At 38.9% G+C, this 24,934-nt stretch overlaps 1 protein-coding gene across 1 annotated transcript; it reads right to left on the reverse strand.

Annotated features, from left to right (window-relative positions):
* Nucleotides 1-15,086: 15,086 nt before the first annotated feature.
* LOC131927697 (protein draper-like) lies at nt 15,087-24,893 on the reverse strand. The gene is made up of 8 exons (XM_059283463.1): nt 24,823-24,893; nt 22,259-22,399; nt 21,799-21,939; nt 20,817-20,966; nt 20,350-20,406; nt 19,896-19,955; nt 18,845-18,929; nt 15,087-15,255 (listed from the first exon to the last, which is right to left on the reverse strand). The coding sequence occupies exons 1-8, from the start codon at nt 24,881-24,883 to the stop codon at nt 15,087-15,089; spliced, it is 864 nt and encodes a 287-aa protein (XP_059139446.1). The 5' UTR covers nt 24,884-24,893.
* Nucleotides 24,894-24,934: the final 41 nt, after the last annotated feature.

The following is a 24,934-nucleotide window of genomic DNA, read 5'->3' on the forward strand; positions in this document are numbered from 1 at the left end:
TATGTGGGCAAACATCTCAGCTTTGTGATGCCAATGATAGACAACCCATAAACTTAATTAGACAACCCCTTAACTTGATTAGACAACCCTTAACTTGATAGACAATCCTTAAACTTGATAAGATAACCCTTAACTTGATTAGACAACCCTGAACTTTATAGACAACCCTTAATTTGATAGACAACCCTTAAACTTGATTAGACAACCCTTAACTTGATTAGACAACCCCTGTATGCAACAAGTAAAGGCTTATGTATCATTACATCTCTGTTCTAGAAGTTTCCTCTGCAGGGATGCCATGATAGAGACAGTTTCCAAAGAAAATGATACCTGTTGATGACTGGAGTGAGTTCAACAGGAACAGTGTAACACGACAGTAGGGTACTGATTCCAGTCAGTCCATAACCTGGTACCCTGCGCACTAAATATCGAGTTCATTAACTGGTTCCTTGCTTAATGAAGTCCACAATATTCCCTTGAGTGTTTTCTACTGCTTTCTCCATTAAGTCTTTTAATTATTATTTCCCTTGGTTGTTCCTTTATTGTTACTTATTGTTTACACTTTAATGTTATGTACCTTATTTAAACCCTGCTGTTACTTCCCTTGTAATGGGTTATATCTATCGGAAAGAAAATACATTTATGATTATGTAAAACCAAAATAATCCGATGGCTTACAATTGTAGGTAAAAATATTGATATTAAAAAGTGCATAAATGATGCACTCTGCTTTAAACGGTTTTTCTTTTCCCTTTAATTTATACGGCAGAAATTATTCCGCGGAAAAAAAAATGTGTTATGCTAAAATGTACGAATGTATGTGTGATCTATCCTTCCCAATGTCTATAACTATAGGGCCTACTATAAATGTTCGATTTTTAATTCTATGCGAAAATTTTTAGGCGCAGTTTCTGTTGCGCATTTTCCCGGTCACCGTCAGAAATACCACCCCACCTGGTATAACGTTACGTTACTAACTTATACCCCCGAACCCCCAAAAAATGACAAGAATATCCTAACGTAAATTATGAAATTTTTCTTGTTTTTTTTTTATTTTAAAGAAATACTACGTGTATTTCTTTCATGCATATTTCTTACGCTCTTCTCAACTAAAACACGGTGTAATTAAATACTAACCCGCGGCTCCGCCCCCCCCCCCCTCCCCCCTAATTGTAAGACGTCGTTTATACCCTCTATTGACCGATTATATTCAATCGGCACGTTGTGACGTTTTCGCAACACGTCCGACCGCGGTTGCTCTATTTACCACCGAGAACCACTCATCATCCACTTAAAAAACATGTCAGCAGACAGCAGTACGATCGCGAGCGTACGTAAAAAAAAAAAAAATAAAAAAAAAAAAAATAAACATCACTTCATGCCCTCTCAAAAAGTCATCACACTAAGTAAAAAAAAAATGACTCTCAATAGGGTACTGTCGGACTTCGCTCCCATGAGTGAGCTTGGGTTACCATAGGCAATTATTTTAGAATTATTATTATGTTGTTGTTTTTTTTTAAGTACGGGCTATTGAAATAATTGCGTATGCAATATGAATTGACGTGTTATGTAACGCCCAATTTGTCACCTAATATGCTAATTGGTTCTTCCGGTGATGAACACTAGTGCCATTCACCCCCCCCCCCCCCTCCTTTCTCTACGTCGTTCTTCTAACTACGAGTATCTATATATATAATTCTCCTCTGGGATCCGTTAGAAAACAAGCTGCAAGCGCCTCCTTGCAGTCCCCTCTCTTTCTCTCGGTCACTATCACTACCACCCCCACCCCACCCCCTACATTGTCTGGTGAGCTGTGGTCACGTTAATGTTTACAAATCGTAAACGGGTTTAGTGACGGCTATCAGGGGCAGATAATTTAGTTTGAAACGATTTTAAACTTACAGGAGGTTATTAAGAGGAGGCTGCTTTCACGGGGGGGGGGGGGGGGGGGGAGGTGTAGGGTAGGGGTTGGGGGAAAGGGAGGGGGGGGGGGTTAGTGTTTTAAAGCAAATATTTTCAATGGCAGCATTGGTACTGTCGAATTCACAAATTATGAATTACTGAAAAGTAGAAAATAAAACAACTACATAGCGGCGTATGCTACGCTGCGGGGCGGCTCGTACACAATAGTTTAACAATAACAAAATTGTATTTTCTTCTTGACAGCACTTTCATAAAGTGACGTCACGCCTTCATGTAAATTATAGATCTAGGTCAATCCCTATAGTCTGACACTTTTACATGAGGTTAGGCACACCCCCCCCCCCCCCCCCCACCCACACCCCTTTCCCGCAAAAAAAGACGTCACGAACCTCTTAACTCAAGCAGAGTCAAATACACGAAGCGTATATTTCTCATTATTCTTTTTCATAAATATTACCAAAAATACGTCGCTTTTGTTAACCCCCCTCATCTCTCATATAACACCACGCTACCTACACTATTTTATGGACGCCCCCCCCCCCCATCTACCCTTCGTGTTAAGCTTTATTTATGGACAGCATCTAATCCCCATTAGCTTTTAACGTCATTTATTCTAGGTTTTTAACGTTATGTATAGACAACCCCCCGCCAAACACCTTGGTGTCTACTTGTATTAAAGAACGACAGCTCCAACTCCCCTGGTGTAGTAAAGTTTTTTATGGATGCCCCCCCCCCCCAGTCCCTCTCTTAAAACCCGTTTGTGTTATGCAGAGACATAACGACCCATTCCGGCGTCTAGGGCTAAATATCAGTCGTCGTCGTCGTCCCCCCCCCCCCCAACCTTTATTTATATATACATGGCGACTGTTCCTAATTGTGGGAGGGGGCGTTTTTTTGCCAAACGTAATTAATGAGTCGGACGGTTTTTTATTTTGGTATCTCACAACTGGTGTAGAAAACAGTCCTTAAAACCAAGTAGCAGTCTGTTTTTCCTAACTTCGGCTTAGTATAATTCAGTAATGCATCTCATAATGAGCTTTTTATTTTATTTTTCTACCCAGTTTAGCGGCGCCTCCTACGGGTCGGCGCCCGGTTCGAAAGCCCTCCTTTAGCTACGCCTCTAGTGTAAAGCCATTTTTGGACGACCTTACGACATACACACACTCTCTCTTTCTGTGATGCCATTTATCGATGACCCCCCAAAAAAAGTATTTTAAAAAAAACTTGCAGCTTAGTTTTTACTATCCTTGGTCGCTGTTCTTGTCAAATCGTTTTTCTCGAGCTCGCCATTTTCTTTCTCCTAGCGGCACACTTCGCCCTCCTGTCACATTGAAGGAATGGGTTTTTTAAAAACTTGGAATCTTCTTCAAGTTAATAGGTCAAGGAATCCTTTGAATTTTTTCTTTGTCCTTTTATTCTTGACGGCCCAATTCAAGTAATTGTTCTTTTTTTTTAAAAATCTTTTATTTTTTTTTAATTTTTTACCCCGCCATCTTGAGTCTGATTGAAGATGTAATGGCATTTGACGGAATGTGGCCTTTCAAGTAAGAAGAACTATTTTTTTGTCGCCCTAAGAGCAGTGAACGCACGTAACTGGCGCAGTTGCACACGAGAGGACAGGGGTGATGGGGCTTCAGTGTCTTGTCTTACAGTCACGTGAACAAAGCATGCGCAGATCTCGACTTTTAAATCAATGATCGTCTAAGGCAGTGATTCATTCTCTCATGGTGTCTCAATCCCACCCCCCCCCCACCCCCCCACACACACACTTATGCAGCCTTACCCCCAGAGGCGTATCTAGGTTTTCGTTGTAGGGGGAGCGAAAAGAGCAAAAAAAAGGCGCCGAATTTATATATATATATATATATATATATATATATATATATATATATATATATATATATATATATATATATATATATATATATATATATATATATAATTTGTAGCTATATGTCATTATTTTGAAATGATGTAAAATAAATTGAAAGTAGCACTCTGAAGAAATAAGAAAAAACACACAATGTATGCCGACAAAACAAAAATTGTATCAATCTAAACAAAAATATATATATATACACACTACAACCAAAAACAATGAACGTAACACAATCTGTTTTGTAATTCTTGTAAAAAAAATTTTCTTACATAATAATTCCTGGGAAATTATTTAAGTTAAGTGAAATAGGGGAAATAATCACTCTCTTAATATAAATATGTATATCTCTACACATTTAATTATAAATGTCAACACAAATAAATAATTACTTTAGATTATAATAAAATTGTTTAACACTATTCGTGTTTACAAAATGTTTTTGTCTATAATCAGAATTTAATATATCGTCATCATAAATGCTAAAGTATTACAGCATAATGAAAGTTTTTAAAATCAGAGTTGGTATAAAATCACAATTTTCGATTCAGTTGAAAAACACTCGGAATTTAACTAAATGAAAATATTGGTCTTTTAGTTCAGATCATATATTTTTAATTAACTACTGCTTCTTTGTGTTCTTTAAAGATCATTTTTTAACATGGTGAAAGGTATGGGTTAGATCACTGTATTGATCACACACCTTTTTACTGGTACTTGCAAAAACAGTATTCACAGAGTTTTACGTTTAAAAAGCTAATTTTCTGGCGGCATGGTACTTTGGTACATCATTACGCGTTTTTCTACATGTACTTAACAGATCAGTCCGGGGTGGGTTGGGGAGGGGGGTTCAACTTCATTCACCACTGTCCGGTCAATTTAGGTCAGTTATCCAACCCAGTGTATACCTAGGTGTGACATTAATGTCGCTCTACACAATTGTGGTGGTGAGGTGTGTGTTGGGGGGGGGGGGGGGGATAACCAACTCAGAGTGAACATAGCGACAGTTTTTAGATGACTGTTCTAAACATACATATATATTACACAAATATATATTACACTAATACATATTACAGAAATAGATTTAAATAAGTAGCAGTGGTATTATGACAATATTTTTTTTACAGAGGGGTCCATGGGGGAGGGGGGTTGTAACTGTTTCATATAGTTTGTAATTGTAATCACTTTGGCCTTGTCAAAATTTCCCCGCCACTACGCAGTTTGCTCATAAGTAAATTTAAATAGAAGTGCCACATCAGTTGTATTTGTTTCTTTATTGTAATTTTTTTTAAAATTAATCACACGATTTAAACTGTATATATAAAGTAATTATGTGTGAAGTTTTATGTATAACATTTTCTAATTCATTTATTCGTAAGCAAATACATTATACAGTTGCCTTAAACTTAACACCCCTCTTGCCAAGTCGTACTACCCGTAGAGGTTTTTTAAACATTGCAATGCATCGTAATGGTTATTTTTAGAATGGCAAACTGATGCAGCTGTTAATACGTGTTGTAAACGTAGACATTACTACTCTAGTACAATATTGCTGCATGAAAAGAAATTTTGTGATTTACTTAGCTGTGCCGACCAAAAATATTTTTTTAACAAATATCATTGTTTAAAACTTTCAGTTTAAAAAGTTTCAAAAAAGGCGCCACTTTGCTGAAAATGACCAGAGGGGGAGCGGCCGCTCCCCCTGCTCCCCCCCTGCGTACGCTACTGCTTACCCCTCTCCACGGGTACGATGTTCAGGCCCAACAGCGAAATTCCCCCTCCTAACTTTTTTCTTCGGGTGGGAGGGGGGTGGAGGTGGGGGTAGAGTATGTGAAAGAGGGGGAGGGTGAGTTCAAAGCCACCTATTTACGATGGGAAAATATTACAAGTTCTACATATGTCAACGATGTCGAAATATTATGGACTTTATATGTTAACCCAGATATAGCCGAGTTAAAAAAAAAATAACACAGATGATATGCACCGAAACAAAACAATAATTGATTAAATGTAAACACAATGACACGTTATAAATGGATGTTAACAAGTCGTGAATTAAAAACATGTCCATCAACGGAGACACATCAAAACCAAGGTTTTTTTTGGTTGTTTTTTTAAATCCGTGTTTACAGACCGCTAGATTAAAAAAAATATCTTTTATAATGGAACGGCGTGGTCGAATAGTAGAGCGTTCGGCTGCCAGTCCGAAGTTCACGAACTCGGATCTCGGTTTGGACTCGGGACTACTAGACTGAGTCCACTCAGCTCTGACGGGTACCTGATTCACTTTGGGTAAAAAAAGGCGGCTGGGCATAGTGTTGGCCATACCATCCTTTCAAATGTTGAGGTCAAGAAACATGAGCTCTACTTCATCTGCCTTATGGATCGTTAGATCAGAAAGAGGGAGCTTTACTTCACTTTTTATAACCAAAATCAAGGCGATGTATGTTGATGCAATATTTTAAATTGTATTTTTGTAATAATAGAAATATGGAATCAGAGGCGTAGCGACCCTTCCCGGCGCCTGGGGACAAACTTTCGATCCATTTACACCCCCCCCCCTCTCAAACTTTCGATTTGCACCCCCCTCAAACTTTCATTTACTTTTTCAAACCCATTTTGGCGCCCCCTAAGGTCGGCGCCCGGGGACACATGTCCCCCCCCCTGCCCTCCCCCATCGCTACGCCTCTGTATGGAATGGTGTGATAGGGTGGCAGAGTATACGTTTTCTTGAACGAAAGTTGCGAGTTTGTCTACCCAGTTCTGATGGGAACCTGACTTAAGTCATAAAGTAAGATGACTGGGCACGGCGCTGACTGTATGATCCTGCAACAGAACAATATTCCATCTGCCCTTTAGAGCATTCGGTCTGACAGGATACTTCACTATACATTAAGAATGTTCGCTAGGTGATTATCTCCCTTGTTAGAATAACAACGGTGCCAAGGGCAGTAACTTGTGAAAGAAAATGGCCTTTTGGTCAACTTGACCCACACAGTCGAAATAATTTGTTTACTGTAGTTGTGTGGAAACATTTAGTATGTAATGATGATTATCTTAAGAAATTAATTATATTATCATTATTATAATATTGTTATTATTATTATTATTTAAAAAAAAAAGAATAGGCCCTATTTGGATTTTTCTTCTTCTTATATTAAAAAGCAATTTGGTGATGATTCAATTGTTGCGTTTTAAGTACATACAACAGAAAATAATTCATCATTGATTAGAAAAAAAAATAAAAAAAAAATCATTGATTAATATCTTAAAGAACTTTAAAAATTGAAATATTATATTTACATAATTACAATTTTGCTGAGCAATTAATCTTAATTATTTTAATCAAACGTTTTACAAAAATATAAATAGAATTTTAAATATTCCAAGTTGATAGAAATCCCCCAAAACATAATTTACATGTTTATTTGGCAAGTCAAGAAGCACGTGATTTTCCAACATTTGTTCTGTTGAGTTCCTCCAACTTTTTGGTTGGCCCATTTTGTACGGACACCGTGACCCACCTCAATGTGTGTCAGCATTCTGACCTTGAGTTATGGACAGTAGGGTACAGGCAGCTCATGTCATGACAGGTAAAGCCTGGACAAATAACCCACGAACATAAGCCCCTTTGGTCATAAACCCCATTAACGTAAACCCTCTTGGCACAAATCCCATTAACTTAAGCCCCTTTACTACTTGGACATAAGCCTCTTGAAATAAACCCCTTGACTTAAGCCCCCTTGACCTAAATCCCCTTGACATAACCCCCCCCCCTGGATATAAACCCCTTGATCTAAACCCACTCGACATAGGCCCCTTGATTAAAACCCCCTTTTTTTTACATAAGCCCACCACATCCCCATTGAACTAAACCACCTTGACCTAAACCACCTTGAACTAAACCACTTTGACCTAAACCCCCATGACATAAACCCCCATGACATAAACCCCCATGACATAAACCCCCATGACATAAACCCCCATGACATAAACCCAAACCTCGATATAAGCACTATGGGACGGAATACGCTGCAATACCCCCCCCCCCATGAAAAACACCCGAAGCCAATTAATACTCTATAACCATGACTGTTCATAATTTGTGATAGCAGCACGATGATAAATATTGCCCCGCCCCCTTCTGCAACCCAGGAAGCCCCCCCCCCCTCCATGTGTACCCCTACTGTGTACGGCCCAGTCAGCCCCCCCTCCTGTGTACAGCCCAGCCGATTCCTCCCCCCCCCCCTGCATACAGCGCTGTCAGTCCCTCCCTCCCCTGTATACGACCCAGTCAATACCCCCCCCTGTATACGGACCAGTCACCCCCTCCCTCCCCTGTATACGACCCAGTCAATACCCCCCCCTGTATACGGACCAGTCACCCCCTCCCTCCCCTGTATACGACCCAGTCAATACCCCCCCCCCCCCTGTATACGGACCAGCCACCCCCTCCTGCTTAAAACTTCAACACCTCCAGTCACATACATACTCCACTGCAGTTGCAAACCACTTCAGCAGACAAGTATGATTTCCTTTCGCTGTCAGCAGTTGAAACCATCACATTACTACACGTACTCAGATAAAAACTCATTGAGTTTCTTCACACTGTAGTCTGTAGAGTTTTAAATAGAGTAGACGAGAACTAGAACGGATGATTCAAAATTTTACACCTGGTAACCTCAATTTAATAATTAAACTTTTTGTACAAAAATTATCTTGAAAAGCCAGCCCTAGAGACGTTTCTAGAAGGAGAACTGGATAAAAATTCGAAACAGAAAAAAGAAACGAAAAAAGAAGAGACCGATGTGACAGAGAATGGAATCCGGGGTTTAAAGTGAAAATTTGCGTGCGGAAGAATCGTTGCTTAGAATCAAGGATCCGTCTTAAATTTTTAAAATGGCACAGAAACATTCTTAAAACTCAATAATATTCGCACCATTTCCTAGAATTTGTTGATAAAGAATTCAGCTTTTGTTAATTATTGTCTGAGATAAAAAGATTTTCATTTAGCAAAAGGATTCTTAGTTTAGCGGTTTTAGGAGCCGTCCATGACTTCACAATCTAAGCGGGGAAGTAGGGGGGGGGGGCGTTGGACTTTCGTGACAATGTGTGACGTCTCATTATTGAAATGACAAAGTACTTCTGAGACCGAATTTAAAGACTTGCGTGAACAAAGGCGGGTAGCCCAAGTATGAGTTGTTTTTTTAATCGTTTTTTATCGCCTCCCTATTTAAAAACAAGTTAATTAAAAAGTCTAGTGACATTTAAGCGCGATTTCCTTATGTTATCTAAAAATAGCTCTGTCGTAGCGTAAATCAAGAGCAGGGTTAGTAAAACCATTGGTTAGTTATTAAAACGTTTTTTATTAATTTTTTTTTCAGTATTTTACATGTTTTATTTACAATAGAGTTACATGACTAAAAACCATTGCGCGCCTAGCTACCGAACATGATGTCGCAGCCATTGAACGTGATGGCGCAGCTATTGAACGTGATGACGCGTGTGGTGTGGTTGGATAAAAATGCCTACTAATTCGGTCCAAATTTTAATTAATTAAAAAAATTTTTGTGACCGAACGAAAGGATATTTTTGAAAACTTTCTTCGGCAATATTGTTCTAAATTATGGCAGGAATCGATTGGTACATGTTTCAAGTCGCTAAGTGGTCTGGTTGCCGAGATATGAGCAAAAAAACTGCATTTTTTCGAGGTTTTTTGGCTTTTCCGGGAAATCCATGAAAGAAACCCGGAATTTTTTTGGCCTATGTTCATCCTCGTAACTTGCTTAACATAATTGCTTTTGGAACTAGTCCTCGATATTGCTTCGTTGAGGAGGAGATACGACTTAAAGCTGCGGACACACATCCATCCATCCATTCATTCATACATTCATACATCCAGAAATGACGGGTTAATAAACGCAATTCTCCAGAATGGAAATTGCGCTAAAAAAAGATCTAAAACCAATTACGTTATCATTCCCTTAAAGTTTTAAGTTATAGCCTCATTTATTTTGACTGTAAACGTTAACAGCTTCACTTAATAAAAAAATCAAAATCATAGTGACAAATGTCAAGTTTAGTTAGCAAAAACAGCCTTATTGACGAATGTGACATACTACGCTTCATAAACAAATTCAGGACACAATGATGTAGCGATGTTCTCTTCTTCTTCTTCGTTTTTAACTTTAGTGTTGGAAGAGATTGTCTCCAACACAATGAAGTATCATGTGTCAACTGGTTATGCGCCGCGAAGGCTGTTGACTTCGATTTCAGCTTACTTTTTTTTTTTTTTTTTTTTGGATTTGCTTCCATAGCCTTTGTCCAACCATAACAAACTTTTTACTACAAGACAGCATTTGTTTAATTTCGGAGTTGTCTCTTCTTAGCTCCTAGCTGGGTTGCTGGACCCAGCTATCTAGCCTCATCTGCCAGAGGGTTTGAACTCGAGACTTTTTGGTTTAGCAGCCATGAGCTTTACCGACTCGATGATCCCGCCAGAACTCCTGTCTAGGTTTGAACTTTGGTCGATTGGACAATTGCTGTCCACCTTGTAAGAATCACGTAATGCAATGAAAACATTATAATTATTTATGTCCATAGGTGTACACAGGATCTGTAGGGCGACGTGGCCGAAAGATAGTGTTTATGACGAAGGTTTAGAGGAAGGCTGAAGGACGTCTCTGAGTTCACTCAGCTCTGATGGGTAACTGACTCATGGTAGTGAAGCACATGCGGCTGTGCGCACTATCCTCGTATGCCGAGGCCATTGAAACAGATAAACTCTACTTCATCTGCCCCATGTGTCTTTTGAACGTACGGGAAAAGATGATGGTGATTTTTTGTTGTTGCAAGGAATGTCCAACTGGAAGGGGGTGTTATCAAACTCTCCTCCCCCCTCCCTCCAACTTACAGTGCGGGCATATTCATGACTTTTTAGAAATGTGAAAAGCCTAACAAGAATAGTACTATAACGATACAGCAATTCTTAGAAGCATAAATGTTTTATAAAACAAACATCACATTGTTCTTTAAGCCTGGTGTTTTCTATGTGGAGCACGATTTCGAGGTCGGCTTTTACCTTATCATCTAGTGAGTATTGGGCAAGGGTAGATTTAAGGCAAGACCATCGAAAGTCATTTCAAGAGCCGACTGATTATTATTTTTTATTTTTTTACCTCGGGGCTTCAAGCGAACGAGAATGGAAAAAAAAAGCACAAAAACAACAAGGATGACACCGGAAAATGAAGTTTCTGATTATTCATGACTTCTGCATTTAAAGAACGTCTTCGACAGTGTGACCACCATTCTTGACGAGTGACTTCTCGGATTTAGACGGGAGGTAAAAACGGCAAAAGGAAAGCCAAAGTTGATGGGAGTAAGGTGGGAGGGGATGAGTTGTAATTGGAAAGTTAACCCCTCTAACATTTATTCATACAATGTCCCATTTAAAATAAAATTCCGGTGGTTTTTTTTTTTTTTTTGTTTTTTTTACATGCAAATTATATTTAATTTTTTTTTACAATTAAAAAGATAGTTATGTAAAAGTAAGTAATTAGTTTATATTTAATTTTTTTTTAAACAGACAATGCTTCCTGGGCTATTTTTATAACCTAGCCTAATAATCTGTCTTATCGATTTATGGGCACCTTTATTAGATTATAATTAATATAAATTGCATTAATTTTCTGATTAAAATATAATAATTGAATCTAAAAATCTTTTTTTTTTGTTTTTTTTTAAACGCAGACATTCCATTATTTAAATGTCATGCGTTTTTGTTTTACATGGGAAATTCCTTAATGCGTAATTAGATTTATTTTAATGGAAATTGGCGTCCTCTGTGTGCCATACTTTTTGTCCGAGACTGCAATGACAAATGTCATCATTTAAACAAAATTAGAACCAGCAGACATAGGGATGGGCGTGTTTCCGGTTCGGAGGCAGGGGCGGAACTACCATACCGCCAGACCCCGCAATGCGGGGGGGGGGGGGGCCCAGGACGTTTAGGGGCCCAGTTCCTACCAAAAAACATTGAATTTTTTTTTCAAAAATTATGTTTTTCATGCATCTTGAAAGTGGTTTTGTAAAAAAAAAAAAAAACCAGATCTACTATAGCAGAGATTGTTGCGTAGAAAAATATTTTAAAACCTACAAGAGCTATAGTTTGAAAGGTAGGTAAACATTCACACTACTTCCATGACTTACTGCCCTTCTTTAAAATAGGGATGCCCACGAAGCTCATTTAAATAGTTTTGTACTTTGTATATTAAAAAGCAATTGATTCTCTGAATTGCTACTTAAATAAGACGTACTATACAATAATATAGATATAAAAATCAATGTTTTCAAAATTGATATTATAAAAGCCAAAAATGAAAAAAATAAACATAACGCGAGAAACCATTCACGAATCAAGCTAACGTCTTTATATATTTTTGACCAGCATTTAAATGAAGATTCCATATAACTAAATGAGTTTGGACTAAATTTTTTCTGGTTTGTTCTCTCAGAATGGTTATTTATTGCAATGAAGTAGACTAAATTACTCAGGATATATTTATAAATAAATAAATAAATAAATAAATAAATAAATAAATAAATATATATATATATATATATATATATATATATATATATATATATATATATATATATATATATATATATATATATATATATATATATATATATATAGGGGGCCCTAATCTTTTCTTTGCGGGGGAGCCCTTTTTTTCTAGTTCCGCCACTGTTCGGAGGTTCTTAAAAAGAACCCTGAAAATAATGGCGCTAAAATTAGTTGGACTTTTAAGTTTAGGGGCTCATCCATAAATGACGTCACACTCGCACGGGGGAGTCCGTAATTTTGTGACGGTGTGTGATAAGGCTGAGGGGGTAGATGGTGTGACGTCACACTTTTGCATTATAAAAAAGCAATGTTAGAAAACGAGTTTTAGCCGTTATTTCGCGTTTTAATAAACGGTTTTAATAAATTGTAACAGGAATTGATCAAAATACTCTATGTTGACAGAGTTCAGACACGATTTTGGAAAAATATCAATGTTTTAAAAAAAATTCAACAGCAATTTTGAGGGGGGTTGTAGGCTGAGGTGTGACGTCATTTTAGGGGGGGGGGTCTGGCTCTGTGACGACGTGTGACGGAGGGGAGGGGGGAGGTAAAAATCGTCAAAAAAGCGTGACGTCATTTATGGATGACCCCTACACGAACTTATCATATCACACATAAAATATATAATAAAGTATTAACCTAAGATAATTAGACCAGCTAACAAATACAAAGTTTAATCTACATCATGTAATCAACTGTAGCTGAAAGATCGCTACTAGTGTATGCATTTTTAGAAGAAAAGTGTAGGCTATACGCCTATGCGTCAAACATATTACCTGGATTTTTTATTTTAGAAGCCGCTTTGGTTTGTTTTTCTACACGTTCTTTTGTGTCGGATTATCTGCCCATTATCCAGAACTCGCTAGCGTTTGATAAAAAGAAGTTTAATAAAAAAAACTGTTCGATAAAAATAAACAAATTGTACGGGCACAAAAATTAGAATGAAAAGGAAATGTTGATTGAAGCTGAACAAAAAAAATATTTAAATACACAAGTTTATTGAGTGGCCTAAAAATAGATAGAAAATTACCTGGAAAAAAAACGCGTAAAAATAAATTTTAAACGGAACGACAGAACTTTTTTTTGTTACAAAGTTGAATGATAAAAGCCGGCAACCTAAAGTTTTAAATGTGGGAGCCAGCACAATAACTGTTACATCTTTTGTAATAAAAAAAAAAAAAAGCAAGACAAAACTTCATTAGATGGGATGGTTGTGTTTAAGTTATTTTCAATTCATTTGACGCAAAAAAAACAAAAGGGGTAACACCTACTAGACTAGTCGATGAATTAATTTTCATTTTTTTTTTGCCGCCCGAGTCGCCCCCCACCCCGCCACTCAACACATGGGACCAAATAATTGTTAAACCCCGTCCATGGGTTCTTTAATTATGCGTTGAGTGTGGGGCTAGGTCAAAATTACTGAGTGAGGCGATTCTTTTTTTTTTTAAAGCTAGACGGTGTCAAGGTAACGCTAAACAATGGGCGGTGTGCAGTAAAGCTAACACATAGTGGTGTCGAGGTAACGCTAATAATGGGCGGTGGTTTGCAGTAAGGCTAACACATAGCGGTGTCGAGGTAACGCTAATACTGGGCGGTGTGCAGTAAGGCTAACACATAGTGGTGTCGAGGTAACGCTAATAATGGGCGGTGGTTTGCAGTAAGGCTAACACATAGCGGTGTCAAGGTAACGCTAATACTGGGCGGTGGTTTGCAGTAAGGCTAACACATAGCGGTGTCAAGGTAACGCTAATACTGGGCGGTGTGCAGTAAGGCTAACACATAGCGGTGTCAAGGTAACGCTAATACTGGGCGGTGTGCAGTAAGGCTAACACATAACGGTGTCGAGGTAACGCTAATACTGGGCGGTGGTTTGCAGTAAGGCTAACACATAGCGGTGTCGAGGGAACTCTAACTCAGGGCGGTGTGGAGGTAAAATAAACGACTTTCACCCCTCCCTCCCACCCCCCAAAGAACCCAGGCTCCGTGCAAATTTTAATTAAATCCACACGAAACTTGCCCATCCATATTTTTCCAAATTACGCTATTCTGTGAGAAAAAAAATTGAATCAAAGCCTTTCCTTTTAAAATTACTTGACTGCTATATTATTCTAAAGTTTCAGAAATGGCCGAAACGTATTTGTTTTGAGATCATATAACAGCCTAATTTATGTATTTTTTGTTTAAAAATAAGTTAAACAATGAAACAGCTCTTCTTCTTGCAGATAAGTCCATGGTTATTATTAGGGGTTATAAACGAAAGCTAAATTTATTATGGTTTGGATGAACTCCTGGCATCCGAGGTGTTTCAAAACATTAACCCTATTTTTCTTCATTCATGCTTCCTCCTCATGGCTTAAAAGGCACCGTTCACAGCGAAGTTTTTTTTAATATTTTTTTTACCCTGCTGCATACACAGTTGCACACAAAATGTGATCAAATACTAGTTTAAAAAAAATAATGTATTACTTAAAGGCCAAAAGCTCTGTTTAATCAAATTTTACAAAAAAAAAATTGAAAATGAACCGATTTCAAAACAGCGAAAAACTATACATTTGATAAACTGACGTCAACACCATATATTAAATACGTCATTCGGATGGAATCAATGAGTGAAGTGGTAAATAAACTAAAAAAAAAACAACGTCGTAAAACGAATCATTACGACGCTTGTTGATCTTGTGCACTAGATGCGTTAGTTTCCGACGGTTGTTGATCCTCCTGCTTCTCGGAAGTTCCCCTGTTTTCGGCGAGTTCCAGGGCCTTGTCCAGATGCTCCCTCTCCCAGTTGGCTCTGTAGTTATCCTTGGACCGTTGCACGAGAAAATCGCTGTGGTTAAACAATAAAAAAAATATAAGCTCTTTCTACTTCTTCGTTCTTAATTTTAGTATTGGAAGGGATCCCCCCCCCCCAACACAATTAAGTATACGTGTCAACTGGTTATGCACCTTGAGGCCATTGACTGCGATTTCAGCCTGCTTTTCTTTTTAGATTTGCTTCCATAGCCTTTGTCCAACCAAGAACAAACTACAAGGCAGCAGTTGTTTGATTTTGGAGTTGGAGAAGAGTGGCTGTCCCCTGCTAACGAGCCTCATCTGCCAGAGGGTTCGAACTCGAGGCTTTTACAACGAGCTATACCGACTCGACCACGCTGACCCTATATCAGTTCCGATTGATGTTATCTTGAAACTTGTATTGTTTAGTAGATCAATTGTTTATTATTCACATATTAGCACTAGCCTGTTAAACGAAAATCGCCAGTTCCAATCCGAGTTCAAGTCAGATGAACAGCCTTGAGTTCACCTAGCTCTGAAGAGGACCTTACCCATGAATGGGCAAAATGCTGACCACCCCTTTTTTCAAGAAACATGAACTTTACCTCATCTGCCCAGTGGATAGCTAGGTCTAAAGAGGATTCTTTAAAGCGTGAGTGTATGCTTGAAACGGTTTAAAATGATTTTTAAAAAATAATGACAAGCCTTTATATGTGTTTAACATAGTAAACTAAACACATTTTCTGAAGATATGATAAACGCTTTTACAATACCTTAGGCCCCCACCCCACTTACACACAATCGTAGATTTCGATTGCTTCAAAAAGAAAATATACAATATAAATTGATTTTTTTTACCTTTAGTAAAGGGATACAAATGAAGAGCAACTTGTTATTAATAATTTTAATTTTTTTGTCCAATCTATTTTCAATACACAGGTCTAAACATTAACTGAAGGCTTTGGACAATCACATTTCATAAAGAAAAATTTGATGTAACGCTTTCTTACCGCGCGCGGTGTGTGTGCGTGTGTGTGAGTGTATGTGTGTGTGTATGCGTGCGCGCGCGTGCGTGTGTGTGTGTGTGTGTGTGTGAGTGTGTGTGTGTGTGTGTGTCGAATGCAAGTTATGAAATTCTTCCTTAGCAGATAACGTCTTCATGTTAGGTGTTTCCTGTTATCAGGAGAAGCTGTTGTTTAAGGGAGGTAAATGTGATTAAGGGAGGTAATTGTGAATAAGGGAGATAATGAGTTTTGAATAAGGGAAACAAACTTTAAACAATTGAGGTGATTGTGAATAATAAGGGATACAAATTGTGAATAAGGAAGGCAAGTTGTGTTTTTAAAAAGTGATTGCGAGTCTATAAAAAAAATTAAATGATGATTCTAAAAAATCAATTTCTATTTATTAATTAGATAAATAATTCATGTTGTCTATGTTGTAATTTTTCAGTAACAAAAAAAAAACCAAACGTTTTTAATGCAATGTTTAAAACCATGGCCGACTCTTCGTCAAATCTCGCCTAAGATTTCAAAACGTTCTTTTTGACATGCGCAAATATGCGCCTGTCCGCGTCACAGAAACCATGGGCGTTGCCCAGAAAATAGTTCAATATAATAGGCATTGAATCATGTTTTTTTATACTCTAAGAGCACCCTTTACAACGCAGGCGGAAATGTCAGTCTACGCTATTATTTATAGCCTAAGTTCTGCTTCAATGGCGGTCATTAAACACGATTGCAGCGTTCTCATTTGCGCTTAATTCCCCATCATATGCTTCAGTTTACGGCATAGATAAATAATAAACAAGTACGAAACGTGGAATCGATTATTTAAAAAAAAAAAAAAAAAAAACAAATCAGGAAGTAGGAGATCCAGTGACGTCATAAGCCCAACGAGAACGAGGCTGAATTGGATTTGGTTGTGCAGAAATCCATTACGCCTACGGTCGGGACGAGGTCGATTACGTTATGCTAATGCCCCAGACTAACCGGCTTTAATGCAAGGTCGTCTTTGTCATACCATTGTCGGACACGTATAATTGTATTTATCATGTTGCTCTAAACGCCAGCATCTTTTTTTTTTTACACAGCTTGCACATACACCCCCCCCCCCAGATGAATACAAATGAATACAATTCATGAGTTAGATTTAGATTAGAGAAAACACTAACCCAAATTAATACTAACCGCCATTTAACTCTTAACTCGGTTTAATCCATAACTTTAAACCAACCTTAACTTTAGTCAAATCTTAACTTTTGGGCAACTTTAATTCATGGCTAGCAATAACTTTTGGCCAACATTAATTCATAGCCAACGATAACTTTTGGACAACTTTAATTCATAGTTAACGATAACTTTTGGACAACTTTAATTCATGGCAAACCATAACTTTTGGACAACTTTAATTCATGGCCAACCTTAACATTTGGCCAACATTATTTCATAGCCAACTTTAACTTCAAACCAGCCTTAACACTAGACCAAGATAAATTATACTCCAACCTTATCTCTAGACCAACATTAACTAGAAAACCAACCCCATCGCCTTAAGACAACCCCCCCCCCACACACACAACTCTAACCCCTAACCCTAACCTCGACCCCTTGCAATGTCAACTCACTAATCTCTGGACCTACCAGATACCCAAGATGAACATGATGATCATCGTAACACTGAGGATAACTGGACCTACCATATGCTCAGGATGAACATGATGATCATGGTAACTGAGGATAACTGGACCTACCATATGCCAAGGATGAACATGATGACCATGGTAACTGAGGATAACTGGACCTACCAGATACCAAGGTTGAACATGATGATCATGGTAACTGAGGATAACTGGACCTACCAGATGCCTAGGATGAACATGATGATCATGGTAACACTGAGGATAACTGGACCTACCAGATGATCAGGATGAACATGATGATCATGGTAACACTGAGGATAACTGGACCTACCAGATGATCAGGATGAACATGATGATCATGGTAACACTGAGGATAACTGGACCTACCAGATGATCAGGATGAACATGATGATCATGGTAACACTGAGGATAACTGGACCTACCAGATGCCTAGGATGAACATGATGATCATCGTAACACTGAGGATAACTGGACCTACCAGATACCAAGGATGAACATGATGATCATGGTAACACTGAGGATAACTGGACCTACCATATGCTCAGGATGAACATGATGATCATGGTAACACTGAGGATAACTGGACCTACCAGATACCAAGGATGAACATGATGATCATGGTAACACTGAGGATAACTGGACCTACCATATGCTCAAGATGAACATGATGATCATGGTAACACTGAGGATAACTGGACCTACCAGATACCAAGGATGAACATGATGATCATGGTAACACTGAGGATAACTGGACCTACCAGATGCCTAGGATGAACATGATGATCATGGTAACACTGAGGATAACTGGACCTACCAGATGATCAGGATGAACATGATGATCATGGTAACACTGAGGATAACTGGACCTACCATATACCCAAGATGAACATGATGATCATTGTAACACTGAGGATAACTGGACCTACCAGATGCCCAGGATGAACATGATGATCATCGTAACACTGAGGATAACTGGACCTACCATATACCCAAGATGAACATGATGATCATGGTAACACTGAGGACGATAAACAGCGGCATTTGGGGGATGTCCACCTTGTTGGTCACTGAAATACAGACCACAACAACGACCACTTTCACTACCATAAAGATGGCCTCATGTACTGTAACACAGAGAGGTAGATTTCTTTTCTTGGCATTACTAAGCCAATGGAACGGCGTGGTTGGGTGGTGGAGCCTGCGACTGTCAACCAGAAAGTCTCGAGTTCGGTACCCGGGGCTTGAGTCTACAGGACATCCTTAAATTAAGTCTAACCAGTTCTAACGTGCACGTGATATGTTTGCGAAAGTGAAAGCGACAAGGTAACCCGTCACAGGCCGCGACCACAGGCACAGGTGAACTCTACTTTATCTACCCCCCCCCCCCCCCATTCACCATCAGATTCAAAAACGTAACTCCACTTTTACTAAGCTTAATAGTCACGGCTTAAAGGTGAATGAATATTAGAATGTTGGATACCAATCGATTTGTTTTACACAGGTGTTCTATAAGGCGTGTATCGCCGAAGACAATGCAAGAATCCTAAGCTAATCCTTAACACAATGTAGTTTATACTAACAGGTTGGTTCGGTTCATTGAAGATGGCAATTTTTTTCCTTCAAGACTTTCAAGACATTGATTCTACCAAGAAGAATGACAGGCGGTGTATCAAGATTCTGAAACTTCGACTTTTCATCCAGCTCTAAATCCAGGGGCGCAAGCTCCCTAAAGGTTAACTAACCAGGTTCGCGGAATGTTACCTACCCAAGGGCGCAGGCTCCCTAAAAGTTACCTAACCAGGCTCGCTGAATGTTACCTACCCAAGGGCGCAGGCTCCCTAAAGGTTAACCAGGGCGCACGCTCCTAACCAGGGACGGGGCCCCTGAAGGTTACTCAATCTAGGGGTGAAGGCTACCTAAAGGTTAACCAAACTAGGGGCCCAGGCTACCTAAAAAGGATATTTAACTAAGTGCGTAGTCTCGCTAAAGGTTATTTAACTAAGTGCACAGACTGCATGTAGGTCACCACTCACGTTTAAGCATGAGTTCTTGAAACTCTTTCTCCATCACCGAACACATCATCTGAGTACCCCCTTGAGACAGAATGAAATAAAAAAATTTATCCCATTTGCCTAATATGTTTCAATTAATTTTTTAACAAATTTATACAGTACCAAATAAATTTAAATTAAAAAAAAATGAACTAAAAATATTAATACATTAAAATCATTAGGATATTTAAACAGTAAAAAAAAAACACAAAAATCATGGCATGGAAAAAAAAAAAAAAAAAAAAAACAACTACAAAACAAAACACAACCGCAAACCGTACGGATATAAAAATAAAAGAACTAAAAAATTTGGACAATGGAGTGAGAAGATGTCAATAAAACAAGGCAATGCTGGCAAGGATGGTAGTGTTGGTACTGTTAGTAGTGTTGACGATCTCGGCAGTGTTGACAGCGGTGGATGGACAGAAGTACTCACGTTTGGTGTTGCCTGATGCTGGCTCAGTCCCCGCCTGTCGCTCGTAGCGTCGTTTGGCTGACTCACATGAAATAAGACGAACATAATGCTAGCTGATATATATATATATATATATATATATATATATATATATATATATATATATATATATATATATATATATATATATATATATATATAAATATATATATATATATATATATATATATATATATATATATATATATATATATATATATATATATATATATATATATTCATGTGTGCGTGTGTTAGTTTCATAACAAGTTTAAGAATGATAAGATATTTAAAATATTTCAAAAGGAAACACTCGCGCACACTCGCCAAATGGATGTTAGTCAGGTAAGGGTCCTTTGGGGTTATTACACCCCCCCCCGCAGCACCCCTTCTGCGTACGCCACTGGGTCAGTGAGAGAGAGAGAGAGAGAGAGAGAGGAACCAGGTACCTTCCGCCTTCAGATCCTGCTCGGCCTTCCACTTCATCTCCCGACACTGGTCGATGGTGACACACAGCCCGTGGACGGTGTCACAGCCGCAGTCATGCGTGCAGTTGCACTTCAGGGTGCAGTTGTCGCCGTACGTGTGCTTGGGGCACGCTGAGGACACATGGAGGTTGTCTACAGGTGGTTTACAGGTGACAGTTTACAGGTGACACGCATGGAGATATCAGGGAACTAAGTGTTGTTTAGAAGTAGGTGGATCTTGTGGTCTTAATCAGGGTTTTTTTTTACTACTGGCGTGCTGTCGTGCACTTCGGGGGACTTAACTAGTCCCCTAGGAGTCGTGATTGAGTTGGTTGCGGGTTCGGATCCCATGTCGACTGGGTACGTCTTTTCGTAAAAAAAAATAATTTCTTCACAGCGCTCCTCTAGTCCCTCCACCCTCTAGCTGGTAGGGAAATTTAGTGCACGCCACTGGTTGGGAGTCATTGAGAGTCAGTAAAGTTGAGTCAGCAGTTGGGAGTGATTGAGAGTAAGTAAAGTTGGGAGTCATTGAGAGTCAGTAAAGTTGAGAGTCAGGAGTTGGGAGTTATTGAGGATCGTTAAAGTTGGGTGTCATTAAGAGTCAGTAAAGCTGGGAGTCATTAAGAGTCAGCAAAGTAAGGAGTCATTGAGAGTCATTGAGAGTCAGTAAAGTTGGGAGTCATTGACAGCTTATCATAAAGCGGCTATTGAGTAATGGAGAAAGACGTGCGTCAGCAGTAGGATACGATCAATAAAGTTAAGAGTCAGTGAGGTTGCGCGTCATAAGAAAATTGCAGTGACAGAGTCGGGCGTCACAGGTCGTGGATGGTCAATGATTTAAGAGTCAATTGAGAGTCAGTGTGCAGTTTCAGTCTGCGGCGTCGGGTGTCATTGCGAAGCTTTTGTTGTCGATTAGACGTAAAGGCGGGTTCATCAAAATTGTGCGTCAGTGACTCTTACTCACTCTCAGTACACTTGGGCCCCGTGTACCCGGGGTGGCACCCCTTGTCCCAGCACTCCCCGGTCACGTGATGGCAAGTGGTGTCGTTACAGTGGGGTGAGCACACCCCTGTGCAGGAGATTCCATAGGTACCGGCGTTACACTCTGGGGATAGCAACATGCCTTGAGTTGACGCATTGGGAAAACTAAGGTTAGAACGGGTGGCGGATTGGGATGAGGGCTGACCAGACTTAAGATATAAATAGTCCATGAATAATTCTCAATTACCCCCCCCCCCCCTCCCATTAGGCGTAAGTTACCATTGGTGGAATACTTAATCTAAAACGAATGTCGTTTATAGGAAATAAAATAAATTTTGTAACGACCACAAATTCATGTTTTGACGACCAGGTGTTTTGAACTCCAGGTATGCTTGTATACCTAGGTTACCCCAACACCTGCGGGTAGGTCAGGTAAAACTTACTCTCCTTGCAGGTGTCCCCCTGGTAGCCCCAGGTACAGCCGTTCACGCAGAAACCCTGGGCGGCGTCACAGAAGATGGGGCCCCCCACACAGTTTCCGCACTTGTGTTCACACTTGTGGCCGTAGAACCCTTCGTCACAGACTGTAAGAGAATATGATATGGAATTTTTGCCACAAACTCTAATGGAATAGCAGCATTTTCTAATTATCTGCAATAAAATATGGAACTATTTTCACAGACGGCAATTGAATAGGGATGATATAAATTCTAATATGACGGTGAAATTTCTTCACAAACTATAAATATAATAGGCACCGTCTTGTGCTAAACTGTAATATAATAAGCAGCTATCGTCACAAACTTTAACATAATAAATTTCTTATCACTCTCAGCAATTTGATAAGGATAAATTTTCGCATAAAGCTCAAAACACACAATTCATTCGACAAACGTCATTTTTTTTAAAAAAATGTGAATAAAATATCAAAATATTGTTTTTTCAAAAAACTGTGACGTCTGCCTGCACTCCTCTACACGTCTGCTCCTCTTTATTTGACGCATGCGCAACGTCATTCTTGCATGAGTTAAACAAACGTCGGATGTTTAACGACTATTGATGACCGTAAAACGGATCAAAAACATTGCACAATGAGATTCAGTGGGGAAACAAGGAGAGAGAAGTAAACAACGCAAGCTAGAGATTAGGTTTGCAGATTTAGCCGAGCTTAACCGAGCTTAGAATTTCTTTTGATCCGCGAAGTTAATGAACCGGATCATGTATGATCGTGTTCTCTGTAAGTAGCTGGATCTGAGGTGTGTATACATACACAGACTTGCATAATACACATAAGGATACACACACTTAAGAGCGTATAGTCATAATATTCACACACATTTACATCAAATACATACATATACACACATATAACACACAGTCACACATTCACACATGACAACAAACATACAGACACACAAACATAACACACAGTCACACTGTCACACATAACATACATACAGACACACACACATAGCATACAGTAACATATTCACACAACACTGAAACATACAAATACAACACATAGCACATAGTCACATATTCACACACATCACTCACACATTCAAATACATACATATACGCGCACAACCACATATTCATACACGTACATTGTACAAAAAAAACAACAACACACACTTGCATTCTTTCACACACGTTCATGCATACACGCACATGTACATAAACTTTGAGTAATCGAATCCTTAGTATCGCTGATAACTACTACGTGTGTGGTCCAAATATATCAAATTAAAGTGTTTGCAGTATCGATTATATAATACATCAAAATATTTAGTTCAAAGGGTGAAATACCTTTGTTGCAGCTGTTGATTATTGAAATACCACCTCCCCACTTCCACAATAATGAACTCAGGTTCCCTTTCATGCTATACTTAATGCAACTATACAGACTGTATGCAATGAGTGGAGAGTCTCAATCAACAGCAAACTGTTTTGTTCACAAGGTGAACAGCTTTGTTAGGCGACGCTACTTTACAAGATAAGGCTACAACATAAGGGGATGTTGTACGACTAGAGAAAACTACAGTTAACGCTTCACCATAGCGCTTAAGACAATGCTACATAACTAGTAAGGCAGTGCTATATAACTACCAAGGCAGTGCTACATACCTAACAAGGCAATGCTACATAACTAGCAAGTCAGTGCTATATAACTACCAAGGCAGTGCTACATAACTAGCAAGGCAATACTACATAACTAGTAAGGCAATGCTACATAACTAGTAAGGCAATGCTACATAACTAGTAAGGCAATGCTACATAACTAGCAAGGCATTGCTGCAGCTATCGACAATGCTACAGCTGTCCACATTGCTACTTCTCTAAACAAATGCTGCAGCGTCAGCAAGGCTACGACTTTACAAAGTGCTTCATATGTATAAAGATAGCTCTTTAGATATAGTCGAGTTCATATAACCTCGGCATATGAAGAGCAGTGTCGTAGACAGGGGGGGGGTTAGGGGGGGGGGGGGGTCATAACCCCCCATAGACCCCTCGGTATATAAATAAAAAGTATGAAGGGGGGATGCAAATCGAAAGTTTGTCCACGGGTAAAAATTGGAACCCCCCTTGAGACGATCCTGGCTACGCCACTGATGAAGAGATAATGTGGTCAGCACTATGTCTGGGCCTTTACTTTTCCCAACGTTAGTTAGGTACCAATTAGGGACCTTTACTGACTTGAACCACGATTCGAACTCGAGACTTTCGAGTTAGCAGTCTAGCGCTCTACCGCTATGCCACACCATCCCATCCTGAACATGTATTGACCGAATTAAATTATATTATAACGCTAAAACGACCCCTAAAATAACATTTGGCAATATTACACCTAGGCTATTGCACACGAAAGAGAAATGCTAAGCCACTTAGATCTATAATACACAGGCACGTTACAGTATACATCGAATAAGCAGCACTCGAATACTCTAATTAAATACCGTAATTAAAACTCTGATTAAATACTCTAATTAAGTACTGTAATTCTTACAATGCGCTCTAGCCGCATGAAAACACAGTACCATAAAAATGGTAACGCTAAAAGTCGCCATGTTTACATTTGAAAACGAAATCAGAGTTGCGTTCAATATTTTTTTAAGTTG

The sequence above is a fragment of the Physella acuta genome, unplaced genomic scaffold (genome assembly GCF_028476545.2).
Source record: "Physella acuta isolate Inbredline_101_S28 unplaced genomic scaffold, ASM2847654v3 ptg001431l, whole genome shotgun sequence".
NCBI classification, from domain to species: Eukaryota; Metazoa; Mollusca; class Gastropoda; family Physidae; genus Physella; species Physella acuta.

What these genes read in the sequence shown, in the direction of transcription:
- LOC131927697 (XM_059283463.1), bottom strand. Translation starts at nt 24,883, where the DNA reads ATGGCGACTTTTAGCGTTACCATTTTTATGGTACTGTGTTTTCATGCG. An exon ending in AGCATCAGGCAACACCAAAC is followed by an intron (nt 19,956 to 20,349) that starts GTGAGTACTTCT and finishes TTCTGTCTCAAG; the next exon opens with GGGGTACTCAGATGATGTGT. An exon ending in ATGTTCATCTTGGGTATATG is followed by an intron (nt 15,256 to 18,844) that starts GTAGGTCCAGTT and finishes GTTTAACCACAG; the next exon opens with CGATTTTCTCGTGCAACGGT.